The sequence below is a fragment of the Boleophthalmus pectinirostris genome, unplaced genomic scaffold (assembly GCF_026225935.1).
Source record: "Boleophthalmus pectinirostris isolate CB_2022bp ecotype Guang Dong unplaced genomic scaffold, ASM2622593v1 HiC_scaffold_10, whole genome shotgun sequence".
NCBI lineage: Eukaryota > Metazoa > Chordata > Actinopteri > Gobiiformes > Gobiidae > Boleophthalmus > Boleophthalmus pectinirostris.
In genome coordinates, this window is record NW_026570971.1 from 32,546,817 (window position 1) to 32,560,792 (window position 13,976).

Consider the following 13,976-nt stretch of genomic DNA (forward strand, 5'->3'; position numbering starts at 1 on the left):
CATGTTTATTTCAATCTTTTGTATTCATTCATGTATTGTATTTACCATCCCTGAATGCTTGTCTCTGATTGGTCCGTCTCTGCTGTATAGGCTTCTGTTTCTTAGCAACATCCTCCTCTCCTGGCTCCGAATCGACCAATCACAGCCCACCGTGGCCTGAACCACCCAATCAGAGCGCAGCGAGGAGAGGGCTGTTGCTGTGATGCTCAAAGAGAGGGTTTTCCTTCCTTCAAAACAGACCAGGGACAAAAACTGGACTAAAACGGGCGAAAACCAAGACCAGAACCAAGACTAGCACTGGACCTAAACTAGACTTAAACAGGATCAAAAAGCAGCATCTATAACAGTACAACAATCTAAACCTATAACTGAACCACATAGAGGATCATAACCGGACTGAAGCCAGACCGAAACCTGGACCAAAGACCAAACCAAGACCAAGCTGAACTGGATTTAAACCGGTCTTAAACTGGACTTAAGCTGCAGGACCTCAGAGCTGGAGATAGAGAGCTGGAACCAAAACATTTGTGCTTTTAAGGTAAGAAATTCTGCATATAAATACATTTTTAAAGATGAATTTTATTACACTGAAATTTTGAGTGAATGTAAAATTGCTACACTGGAAAATATATAGTTATTATTTTTTTATTTTTATGTTTTAAGCAAAAAGACAAACACTTCTGCTACAATTAAATCAAATATTGACCAAATTATTCTCATATTTTTATGTTTTTTATGTTCCTAATTGTAAAGCAAGTAGGTCTGCAAATTGAACGACTTTGAATGTGACGTTTTTACAATTTAAAGGTGCACTGCGTAACTTTTCTGATGAGGAGGAGAGTCTGCAAATGACTTGTCTCCATGGAGATGTTGGTTCTTTGCCAGGAATGTTTCACAGTATGGCATTAGACTATCCAAGTAGCGTGCATTTATTCAATTACAGATGTTTTAACTGTTCAAAAACTACATTGAAAAACTCCTCCTCTTCACAGATCTGACGTGTTACTTGGCCTGGTACTGTCATGTGTTTTTCTCTATGCATGTTCTGTTTAATGCCATACTGTGAAATATTTCTGCTGCCACAAAATCAAATCTTGACTTATGCTCTGTTTTGTACACAGATTTTAAAACCAATTTGTTAATGAATTATTTCTGTGTTTTAAACTAGTTCTGTTCTGCATGATTAGGGATTCCTCTGTCATTTCTGAGCACATGAGAGGTGAAGCTGTTTAAATGAGGCTAAAATCAATAACTGCAAGATTCAAAACTTGAGATGTATTTGAAAGAACGAAATCTGAGCAATGAAATGATCAGTTTACAACATCGAAACTAGAATCCCGTGCTGTGAGAACATGTTTGTAGAGTCTAAACTACAGGCTTCTATGCAGACTAAGACTCCATGGAGACACAGGGAGGGCATCTGACACACAAGGAGCATTTAGGTTTAAACATGGTCATGTCAAAACTGTGCATCTTTCCAAGTCAGTTCCTGTTTTTTTTTTTGTTTTTTTTGTTTTTTTTGTTAAAGCCGCACTGCGTAATTTCACCATTTGCTCGTCTCTTTGGAAATGTTACTGCTTGTCTGTATTTCTCTAGATTTTCCACAATATAGCATTAAACGTATCTATCTCCACGGTAACAATCAGGAAACACCACCACGCCAAGCTGTGAATATTAAATTATAAGTCAGATCTGTGGAGAGGCGATCCTGCTCACAGTAAGAATACATGTTTTTCAAATGGATTTCTGTTATTATATAAATACATGATCGATACAGTATGTCATTAATGCCATACTGCGGAACATCACAGGCAAAACGATCACGTCACCACGGAAGCAAACAGGTGCAAAAGTTACACGGTGCAGCTTTATTGTCTCGTCGTCTTCTTTTGGCTCGAGTTTGATCTGAGCATGAGTCACGTTCAGAGGCGTCTGTGTTTCGTAACGTTTGACAATCAGGGACATTTATGCAACACTTTATTTACATAAACTATTCACACCACAGGGAGCCAGGAGGAGGGGAGGGCATCTGACACACAGGGACAGGAGGATGGTTTAGTCCTGGTTTAGTGCCTGGTTTAGTCCCACATATAGATATAAGAAAACAGGAGGGCATCTGACACACAAGGATACAAAAAGATGGTTTAGTCCTTGGTTTAGTCCCTGGTGCAGACCTGGTTTAGTCCTAGTTTAGTCCTGGTTTAGTCTTGCTTTAGTGCCTGGTATAGTCCTGATTTAGTCCTGGTTTGGTCTTGGTTTAATCCTTGTTTAATGCCTGGTTTAGTCCTTGTTGAGTCCTGGTTTAGTCCTGGTTTTGTCCTTGCTTAGTCCTAAATTAGTCCTAGTTTAGTGCTTGTTTAGTCCTTATTTAGTCCTGGTTTAATCCTGGTTTAGACCTGGTCTAGTCTTGGTTTAGTCCTTGTTTAGTCCTGGGTTAGTCCTGGTTCAGTCCTTGTTTAGTCTCACATAGGGATATAAGAAAACGGGAGGGCATCTGACATACAAGGATACATGAGGATGGTTTAGTCCCTGATTTCGTCCTGGTTTGGTCCTGACTTTGTCCCTGGTTTTATACTGTAGCAGGATGGGAGGGCATCTGACACATTTCCTTCTGTCCACAGCTGTTTCCTGTCGGAGGCTCTTGACCATTTAAGGACGTCGAAAGTCGCTTATTTTAAGAGGAAATATGCAGAAGAAGAGCTGCCCCCAGCGCTGCCGGCTTACCTACACAAAGTAAGGTCAAATCAGGCTAAAACGATAACTGCTGGATTCAGTCGTTACATTACTTTATTATTAGACAAATGTGTCCTCTGCATTTGAACCATCCTCTAGTGTGTCTGGGTGAAAGTGCAAAGGACAGTTTAGACTAATTTCTCTAAAACATTAGATTTAAAGACCCTATATTGCGTTAAATGGATTCTTGTGAGCTTTAAATCATTTTATAAGATTGTTACCTCCTCAAAAACAAACCTGGAGTTGCTTTATTATTAGTCTGTCTACATCTCTAAAGCTCAAAATGTTCTGTTCCACCTTGTGATGTCATGAGGCGATGGTTTTCGAGCTCCTTTTTTACTTTTTGTTCAGTAGAGATCGGCAATTCCAGATCTGAAATTATTCAAATGATTCTAGTGAAGGTGTGTGGAGTTTATAAACACAGTGGAGCACTTCCTGTATCACCACATGACATCACAAGGTGGAACAAGGAGTGTTTTCAGTTTGAGAGAAGAACTATATGTCAGGTAGTGCGAAGATTGGCTCCAAAAGACCCAGAGTCGAAGCAGTATTAAACGGGTTTTAATGAATCCAAAAGACTTGCAAAACACAGAAACATCCACAGAACAGAAAGACAATCTGACAAATGGGGAAGACAAGCCACAGACTAAAAAGGGGAGCTAATGGAACACAGGTGCAGCACATTAGGGCGGGGCAGTAATCAAAGGCGGGAACACAAGAGGAGGAAGTAAATCTGCAACAGAAAACAGGGTAAGTAATAACAAAATAAAAGGGAACAAACAGGACATGACACTATAAGCAGGGTTTGTGTGTTAAACATGTGTGAATGAAACAAAACACAAGTCCGGGCCAGTTTTTGAGGAGGAAACATTCTATTAGATCACCCAGTGTAATAATATAGGACTTTTAAGTTTACTCAAACATGCTCTCCAAATCTAACATCACATTGCAGAGTGGTTCTTGTAGTATTTTTCTTCTGCTCTTGAAGTCCTTGAGTTTAGATCTACAGCTTATTCACTCATTACTCTGTCTCTCTTCCTTCAACAACAGAGCGTGCAGTTTCCATGACAACACCATCGCATTTAACAAAAGACTAAACCGAGAACCAGGGATTAACTGATTTATGGAAACAGTGTATCAGAGTATTTAGGGCAAACAAGAGTGAGATATAAAATCAGTATAAAGAAAGAGGGTCAAAGGAGCAGACGAGGAGAGGAGAAGTGACAAATATTCAGCACAGGTACATCCCACCAAACTAAAGTCAGAAAAACACGAAATCCTTCATGTTAGAGTCACAACTGAGCCTGTGTCTCCAGGGGCTTCACCTGCAGATAGAGACACATACATTGTCTCATTCTCAGTTTATGGCCAGACCTCATTTAAAACTCAGAACCTCCAGAATTCCCTCCCTGAGCTGCAGAGGCTGCACTAGCGCTGACTCATGACTAGTGCAGGTGCTGGGGTTTAGGAGTGACCCTTCAGATCAGAGATGCTTTATGTTTAAACAACTGGAGTTCAGCTGTATTTGAATGCAGTTCCTTAAAGTGTTTTTCCCCCGTCTGTAGCACCTGATCCTGTCCGAGGACCGTGGCTGTATTTTGGCCTTGTCTCTGGAGAAGTTGAGGTTTCTGATGGATCCAGAAGTTTATCTGCGCCGCGCGGTTCTGATCCAAAACCTGCTCCGGAAAATCCACCTGGAACCAGCCCTGAGTGAGAGAGAGGAGGGGCGAGCGAGACCCGGAGCCAGACCCGGAGAGAGACCTGGACCCAGCACGAGTCCCAGGTCCGGGCCCGGGTCCAGTCTTGGCTCTGGTCCTGGTCTAAACCCGGGACCCAACAGGAAGAGACTGAAAGGAGTTCTGACGGACTTCCAACCGCAGACTGTGCTGGTGTACGACAATGGATGAATATGTTTAGTTTGGATTTGTTTCTTTTATTGCCTGTTATCAACAAGGTTTCGTCCTGATTTAGTCCAGGTTTAGTCCTGATTTAGTTCTGGTTAAAACCTTTAGTTTTGGGACAGGACATACACAAGTCATGTTAGACATAGACATATAAGGTGGAGAGTGGACAAGTTATTTTATATCCATGGGTTTCAGAATGTCAGAAATTGGGACTGTTATCATAGTGATTACAATTTCAAGATTTCATTATATATTTAATATTTAAATAAATAAACAACAATAATAATGTAATTAAATATTTTCAAATATCTTTTGAATGGGAAAATGTCTATAAAATATTGGATATAACAAAAATCTGAAACCATGAATAAAACAAAATACCTGAAAAAACAGTGTTACTTTTGACACAAAAAATTACAATTATATTTGTAAATTCATCCAAATGAATTCACTCATATTTTGTTTTTTTCAGCAGAATCGTGACATTGATTAAATTATTTCTGTGACATGTTTCAGATCCGATCAAATTATTTTGACTGTAACTCTTCAACTCTCGTCTGAAGGATTTTGGTGTTATTTATTTCTTGTCTTCACTGATTGTCGTTTAGTGCTTTGACAGTGTGTTATGCATCAAAGGCATTCTACCTTTGTGTCCTTGGGCAAGACACCTTGACTGTTTCATTCTTTTCAGAGTGACTCGTTTCCTCTGCCTCTCTCTTCACTGCCTTTTTCTGCTCAGAATCAAAAAAATGTGAAATTTTCAGGGAATTTCAAAATAGTTTGTTGAACTTTTATGCAATTTAGTTTTATTTTTTTACATTTTCTTTCCACATTTGATGAACACTTTACGTCTATAAGTTTATTTAAAAAGAAAAGCTTTGGCTCCCTCTGCTGGTGAAAAATATGGAACCATTTCTCTATATGCTTTGGTGAATTTGGTCTCTTGTTTGTAATAGTCTATATTGTATTTTTTGCTTTGCTTTTCTTTAAAAATGTATTGAATGTTTACAACTCTCGCCTCACAACAAGAAGGTTCCTGGTTTGATTCCTGGAGCCAGAGGAGTTTGCATGTTCTCCTCATTCAACCAAAAGTCAAGCAGCAAAACAGACGGTTGAACTTAAAGGTGCATCGTGTAACTTTTTGGTTGGGGGTCTGTCACCTGCTTGTTTCTATGGAGATGTCATTGCTCTGTCTAGAATGTTCCACAGTGTTACATTAAACAGCTCTACTTTACAGGTGGTTTTATAACTCAAAATGATCTCGAAAAACAAACATTCTGACTGTGAGCGAGGTCACATCTCCGCAGATCTGACCTGTAACTTGGTCTGGTTTGGACTCCATGAAGATAGAAAGGTTTAATGCCATACTGTAAAACATTGCAGATCAGCAATAACATCTCCATGGAGAAAAGCGTTTGACAGACCCTCCACCAGAAAAGTTACACAATGCACCTTTAAATAAAAAGCTACAACTCTTGCAATGGAAAGAAAATATTTTCATGAATGTATTTGAAAGCATTTTAAATTTAAAACTGTATTTCCAAATGTTTAAAAATAAATTATATCATCCTACATTTGTTTTTGTTCATTTTGTAACAACTTCAGACGGCCATTGAGCCAGGGAGTCTAACCCACAACCTCCTTTACTCAGACAGGATACCCACCACAGCAACACAGGGAGAATGAGCAATAAAGAAATATTGTCTGGACTTTATCACAAAACAGATTTAATTTAATATCTCTTTATTTTTTAAAATAATTAAACATTTGTATTTCTCCAACCCTTTTTGTGTGTGTTTTTTTTTCTTGGTTTTTGCAGTTTTTGAAATCATAAATTGTACATTTGGGCCGCTCTAAGCACACATTAAATTTGCTGCAAAAAAAGAGGAAGAAATCAGACAGAAATGGACAGACAGAGACCACCCTCCCACTACGAAAATATAGACCCGAAATGCTCCAAGAACTCAAAGAAAACTCAACAGGAAGTGAAGAGCTAAGGCGCTAAAACAGACTGATGCTAAAGACGCCACCGTGGAAACGAATGGAAGCCAATGAGAGACAGAGGGCTCACGAGGACCAAACCGGGACTAAACCAGGTCTAAACCAGGTCTAAACCAGGTCTAAAGCAGGACTAAACCAGGTCTAAACCAGGGCTAAACCAGGACTAGACCAAGACTAAATCAGGGCAAAACCAGGGTTCAATTCAGGTCTGAACCAGGGATTAAACCAGACCTAGACCAAAAATAAATCTGAACACGGCCAAGACTACTCAAGGTCAGGTCTAGACCAGAACTACACCAAGTCTAGACAAAAACTAGACAAGGCCTAAACCAGGACATAAACCAAGAGATAAACCAAGAGTTAACCTGGACTAAACCAAGTCTAAACCACAACATAGACCAGGACTAGACCAGGGCTAAACCTGAATGTGGCCAAGACTAACCAAGGTCTAAAGCCAGATCTAATCCAGGTTTAGACCAGAAGTAAACCAAGTCTAGACCAAGACTAAAGTAAACACAGAGGTAAATACATACTTGATTATGACACATCGTGGTTTAAACCAGGGCTAAACCAAAACTAAATTAGGATTAGACAAAGGACTAAACCAGATCTAAACCAGGCCTAGGCCAAAACTCATCGAGGTCTAGGGACTAAACTAGATCTTAAAGAGGATTTAGCCAGGACTAAACTGGGTTTAAACATAAACTAAAGCAGGATTAGACCAGTGACTAAACCAAACCTGAAAACAGACAAATCTTCAGGGACTATAACTACATTATAATGGATTAGTTACCCATAATCAGACCAAACTAAAAGATTAATCAACATTATAGGAATGAAAAAACAAGACTAAACCAGGACTAAAAGCTCAGACTAAACCAGGCCTTAAATCTTGGACTAAACCAGGTCTAAACCCTGTTTTAAACCAGGTACACAATTTCAGACAAAACCAGGTCTGATTTAGGATTTAACCCCGTCTAAACCAGAGACTTTTAAATCAAGTTATTAGTGAATTACTTCAACAGCTTTTTGCCCTATTCTTCCATAACACCTTTTAACTTCGAAACCTGTTTTTAATTCAGCACCATTTAAAGTATTTATAATGACAATAACATGATGAAGCCCGTATGTTTGTCTCTCTCATTGACTTCCATCCATTTTTATCCAACATGGCCACAGCCTCTCCTCTTTCATTTCTATACAAACTTCTACAATACGACTTAAACTGACTTAAACTGGCATTTATCAGCGAACACGTCCGAGTCTGGAGGTTGAATACTGTGAAGAATAGCGCCCCCCTTAGGCAGTTCATTGCACCACAGTTGAATGGAGTTTGGAAAATGTAGGCAGTTTGTACCAGTGCCAGACTGATACAGAAACTAAGCCAAGTTTTGGGTTTTCAATGAAGCAGCTTTTGTGGGGAAAAAAATATTTAAAGTTTACAAATTCATGCCCAAAACTGACACCCACAAGAAGATAAATGTGAAATTGTGGTTTAGCAAAACACAGTAATGGCGTCTTTTCTTGTACTCTGTTCCAGTTAGACCAATGTACATTACTGGGATTTACATTAGCTAAAATGTGAACTTTACATTTTACCTTTTGTCGAATGTGTTCAGGAAAAATATTCAAATGTTTAATTTTGCAGGTTGTGATGGTAAAATAATACAAGATTTGTCATTCCATTCTTATCAACTTCAACATCAGGAATAGTCTTCATGCTTTCAGATTTAACAGTTTTAAAAGTGAAGTCGGACTGAAATTACAAATTGAAATTGAGTATTTGTTATTGCTTCACAGACAAACTGAAAACTTGGCCTATGATGAAAAACAGGTAGAACTGTAATTATGTGAATGATTTTTTTTTTAGCAGTTTTAAGACAAAAAGATGAGAAATAAAAAGGTGAACCAGGTCTAAAGAAGACGGAGTCTGTTTACATGCAACAAGTCTATGTTTTGTCAAAACTTTGGACCAAAAGCATCTTTTCAAGAATTAAATAAAAATTCCAAGTTTAGTGTTTAGTGTGTTTAGAATTTAAGACATTTGCCAGTGATGTTTCTATTAAAAATGGTCAAAAATTAGGGGCCTTTTCAGAGAAGAGGTGGAGTTAGTCTTGGTATAATCCTGGTTCAGTTCAGACCCAGTTTAGTCCTGGTTCGGTCTGAGTTTAACATTCATTAAAAGCATAATTCTTAATGAAAAAAGTGTTCACTTTGCTTAAGACAAAAAATATTTCAGATTTTCATTGTTGGCCAATTTGCAAATGACACATTATTTCCATAAAAGTCATCTTTAAAAATTATCCAAAATGTAAATTAATTTTGCATGTAAACGGACTCCAGCCAAGTGTTTTCTATCTGTAGTGTTATTCTGAAAGGACACAGGAAGTGAAGGGTGAAAGCAAAAATCTAAACAGGAGCATTAACTAATATTATCCCGCCAAAATAACAGCCCCTTCCCACAAAAGTCTATTTCCACTTTTTATCTCTTTTATTATTGTCATTTTTGTATTGTTTTCGCAATAATATTATCAGCTTTAACGGGAGAAACAGAAAAAAAAACAGAAAAAAATAATTATTTACAGTGACTGGGAAGGTCTCATTCACCCACGTCATGGTAAAACTAAGGTATTCCAGGAAGTATGTGTCCAAATGCAGGCTTTTAATGTGAAAATCCAGCAATGTAAACCTTCAAATTAAAAGCCCACACTGGGACGCCTACTTCCAAGCTACTTTAGTAATTATTTACAGTGCTTTTACTTTGAAATAATGATAGCTAAACAAAAAAGTGATGGTTCTACGGTAAATAAAGTCGCACAAAACACAAAAAAAAAAAAATCAAAATTATTAAGAAAAAACAGCTTTGACTCGACTCCCGATTCTTGGAGAAGGAGGAGCAGAACAAAATGGCGGTCGTCGTCGTTGCCGGGGAAACGGGAGGAGGAGGAAGTGGAGGGGGCGGGACAGGAAGTGACGTAAGGTTCGTTAAGTGGGGATAATGGCGTCGCTCCGAAGGCCGCGTTTTAGCTCCAAGTCCTCCAGCTTCTTCCACAGCTCCTCACGCTCCTTCTCCTTCTTCTTCTCACTGGAAACAAAGAGGAAAAATATATATAGTGTTCATGTTCTAGAATTTCATACCATAATTTCAGATAGAGGGCATGTCAACATTCCCTGGGGGTGTGATGCCAACTGTAAGCACTGCTCTGTCTGAGGCTTTTGTTTTATTGTTGTTTTGTTTGAACACTATCTGGCCAAAAGGAGCTGGAACTACAACAGGTGAGATGCTTTGTGCTGTTAAACAAGTCTCTCACACATAAAATTACAGTCAAAACAGTTTTTCAGTGAGTCACTCTCACCTTTTTGTTGAAAATCAAACTCCTAAACAGGACCATGAACACTGCTGAAAATGTGCTGTTTGTATTTTTTCCTTGGATTTTCAGATTATCTTAAAACATTTTTGACAATGTTTGCTGCTGCGTGCATTGTGTCATTGTGGTAACTGCTGAACATTTCACCATACACATACATGCAGAACACCTCTAGAGTGACGTCACTGCAAAATATCAATATAACTCTATGGGGAATTCACTGTTTTTGAAAGAAATCTCCAAACTTCCACAAATGCTGAACCTTCTCATCATTTGTTTAAGATTGGCTCCACAAACTTGTCATTTTAATCTTATGTCTTAAAGTCCTTTCAGATGACAACAATCACCTCTTTGGAGTTGAATAATGACACCACTTTCCAAAGCTATAGTGAAAAAAATTCATTTGCCTTTTGTTTGTTTATTCTGACAGAGAAGATGTTGAACTTTGCACCAGTTTTTGTTTCGTGAGATCCAGTAATTACAAAGATATGAACCATAAACCAGGTCAACAAATCTGCAATCTGACAGTTCCACAGAAAACTCCACCTGTATTTTGACCTATCTCCAGCTCACTTTAAACTACAGGGATTCTAATGTTGTGATACAGATGTTAAATAGTGGTTGTGTCCTCACCGCTGGCGGTCTGATTTGTAGGTGGCTGTGAGTTCATCAAATAAAGTACTGTTCATCTCCATAAAGGCCTTCAGGACGTTGTACACCAGCGCCACGATCGCTCTGAGAGAAACACAAGAGAGAAGAGGTTTCAAACTATAATAAGCAAATATAAAATGCAATACAGTTCGTAGAATTAAAAACACCAGCTCTACAATCGCTCCGAAACAAAAGAGCTCAAGAAAAAAAAAGGAGAAAGGTTTAAAACTGAAAAAACAAAACAACTAAACACAGTTGATAGAAGTAAATATCAGTCAGAGAAAGAGGCCAAATGGTCAAATATTAGATGTATACAGCACTTTTCCAGACACTCAAAGTCACTTTACTCTTACAGTTTGGTACATTATTCATTCACACTCTGTGGTGGAAAGGCGCTATTGTAGCCACAGCTGCCCTGGGGCGACTGACAGAAGCAAAGCTGCCACCATCAGCCCCACCAACCACCAACACACACACAGCACATCTTGGACTCAAATAGTACAGACTGCATCATTTCTGTACCACTTTCTGTTGTTGTGCTGTGGCATAGCTCAACAACACAAAAAACAAAAACTATATCATAAAGAAACTGTATCACATTTACAGGCACAACAATAGTACGGACTGACTGTGAAACCTGGTCAGTAGTGTTTAATAGTCATTTGGAGTGAGTATTGTGTGTTGTAATAGTTAGTAGTAGTAGTATTTGCAGTACTTACGGGTTCCAGTGCTCTTTGCTGATGCGGTACAGGCTGGAGAACATTATGGGCAGGATGACGCTGGAGTTTTCTTCGATCAGACTCATGATATACTCATTATTCCAGTAGTACAGGGCCCGCTCTGCCACCTACAGCACCCAGGGAAAACAGGGAATACTCAATAAACAACTACTAAAATAATTGTTAGTTGCAGCCCCAGATTGATGTTGCGATAGTACTTGGTATCAGGAAAACAGAAAACACTGGTATCTAACTAGTTTATACCCCCCTGGTTTGCGTGTACTTTTATTGTGAAAGGGTGTTACCTGGAAGTGCGGGCTGGACACACATCTGGAGATCTGTTTGAAAAGTGGCTCCTGGATTTTTACGAACTGTGTGGGTTCAATAACGTCCAGAATCTCCTCCAACTCCCCCAAAAACATCACCTACGAAAAAAATATGACAGATTTAACACTCTGTATCATCTGACGTGCTTCTCTACATCCTCTGCTCCATCTGACCCTCTCTTTTCCTCCCTCTGGCCCTCCCCTCTGCATTGTAACCATATCCAAAAATGTTTCTCACCTCTTTTTGACTGCAGGTTTTTGGCCAGAACTTGAGTAATCCTCTGATCACCTGAAACACAAATACACAGTAGTTAGTATTTACATGAAACTAAATTCTAAACCCTTTTTCTGCTGTATGCCAGTTTTAGTAATTCACTGGTTAAGGAAAAACAAAAGTTAGCAGAATTATTCAGAAAGATACTCACTGGTTCTGTTAATGTGGGGTCTTTCTCTAGGAACTGTACAATGCAATACGCCAACTGTGAAAAGAGAGAGAGGAGTTAGAACTGAAGAGAGCTGCCACAAAGACTAAAATTATAACTAAACGTCTGGACATTATCACAAGTCAATTCATTAAAAAGGGACAAGTGAGACAAAATGGATCAGAAATAGTTTGTTAATAAGAGAAAACTAAAAGCTAAGTTATGAGAAGCCCTCCAGACTACAATAACGTTGCCTAAACTTGGGGTGAGCATTATATATTGGTGATATTGTAGAGTTTACAATAAGATTGATTTACACATGTTGTTAAATTCCAGTGTTTTTCCAGTGTATGGTGTTAGAATGCAGTTAGGACAGGTGAGTGCGGTGTCAGGTGTAGACTCCCCTGTACTGTTATTTTTGAGTGTGTTCTTACAGTTTGTAGGTCAGTATGTGGCTTTACCTGTACAGCAGTGTTTTTACAGAGCTCTCACCTGCGCTGATATATTCTTGTTAGGGGTGTAACGATATCCAAGTCTCATGATACGATATCGTCACGGTATGAACCTCACGGTACGATATTTATTGCGATATCGTGGGAAGGCTCATGATGTGGTGGGGAGGCTCACGATTAGGGATGTAACAATATCCAAATCTCTCAGAACGATATTTTCATGATACACATCTCACGGCACAATTTTTATCGCGATATTTTGTGGAGGCTGAAGAAAACTGTGAATATGCTTCTTTTTCCTCTTAAAAAAAAGTGTTTACAACTGTTATTTCTTCATGTAGTCTGCACTGAAACGGAGCAAAGGATCATGGTCTATGTAGTTCTCTGTGTCTTTTTTTTAGCTGTTGCTGCACCTTAACTCTTCATTTAAGCAATCATTTAATTCATTTAATTCGATATATTGTGATGGTCCACGATATTATTGTGAGAACTTTGACGATAAGATATCACGATATTTTGGTTATTGTTACATCCCTAATTCTTGTATTATTCTTTTTTTTATAGTGTACAGGTGAGTAGATTTTCACCTGTTACAGTTTACAGAAGTTAATTTATGAACTTAATACAATTCTACATACATTGTGACCCTCACTGTTTCTAAATCTTTATATTGGTAATGGTAAATATTGCCCTTCACCAGAAAAGTTACATAGTTGTGTTTGAGTAATCCTTTATTATTATGTCTGGCTCCAAAGCTCAAAATGCTCTGTTCCACCTTGTGATGTCAGTAGAAATTGGCAATTGCAGGGCTGGCATTCTCCATATGATTCTAGTGAAGGTGTACGCAATTTAAAAATATAATGGAGCACTTCCTGTACTACCACATGACATCACAAGGTGGAAAAAGTGGTTTCTGTCTGAGAGAAGAGCTCAGCCTAAATATGCAGGGTTTTTGTGTAAAACGTGCGTGACTGAAACAAAACAACTCCAGGTCAGTTTGTGATAAGGAAACACTAATAGAACAGTTGAGAAAATAGGGAAATATAGGCCCATTAAAATAATTAGTTGACAGAAAGGTGTCTCTGTAAATGCCGTGTTGTTTTGCGAGGATAAGAAACAGCTGCTCTGAGCCATAAACATCAGGAAATCAGGATTAATCATTAAACTGTCTGTAAATATGTACCAAAACAAAGTGACCTTCAAGACACAACACACCAGGACCAAACCAGAACTAAACCAGGACTGAACCAGGGACTGAACCAGGACATAAACCATGGTAATTTATCATAATTGTAGACAAACATCTACAAAAACCTAGTCTAGTCTGCCAGGGTAAAGTGGGTTTCTAGATACTTGATAAATGTCTGTCTGTTTTTAATTGTGCTATAATTACAACAAAA

At 38.5% G+C, this 13,976-nt stretch overlaps 1 protein-coding gene across 1 annotated transcript in view; it reads right to left on the minus strand.

Annotated features, from left to right (window-relative positions):
• Positions 1 to 6,347: 6,347 nt before the first annotated feature.
• Positions 6,348 to 13,976, minus strand: part of ppp2r5eb (protein phosphatase 2, regulatory subunit B', epsilon isoform b) — a 29,736-nt gene continuing 22,107 nt past the window's right edge. Inside the window, exons 8-13 of the mRNA XM_020916940.2 lie at positions 12,128 to 12,181; positions 11,941 to 11,991; positions 11,682 to 11,801; positions 11,377 to 11,504; positions 10,640 to 10,741; positions 6,348 to 9,723 (exon numbers count right to left, since the gene is read on the minus strand). Coding sequence (XP_020772599.2) covers positions 9,624 to 9,723; positions 10,640 to 10,741; positions 11,377 to 11,504; positions 11,682 to 11,801; positions 11,941 to 11,991; positions 12,128 to 12,181 — 555 coding nt within the window. The 3' untranslated portion in view covers positions 6,348 to 9,623. The remainder of the gene's footprint in view (positions 9,724 to 10,639; positions 10,742 to 11,376; positions 11,505 to 11,681; positions 11,802 to 11,940; positions 11,992 to 12,127; positions 12,182 to 13,976) is intronic.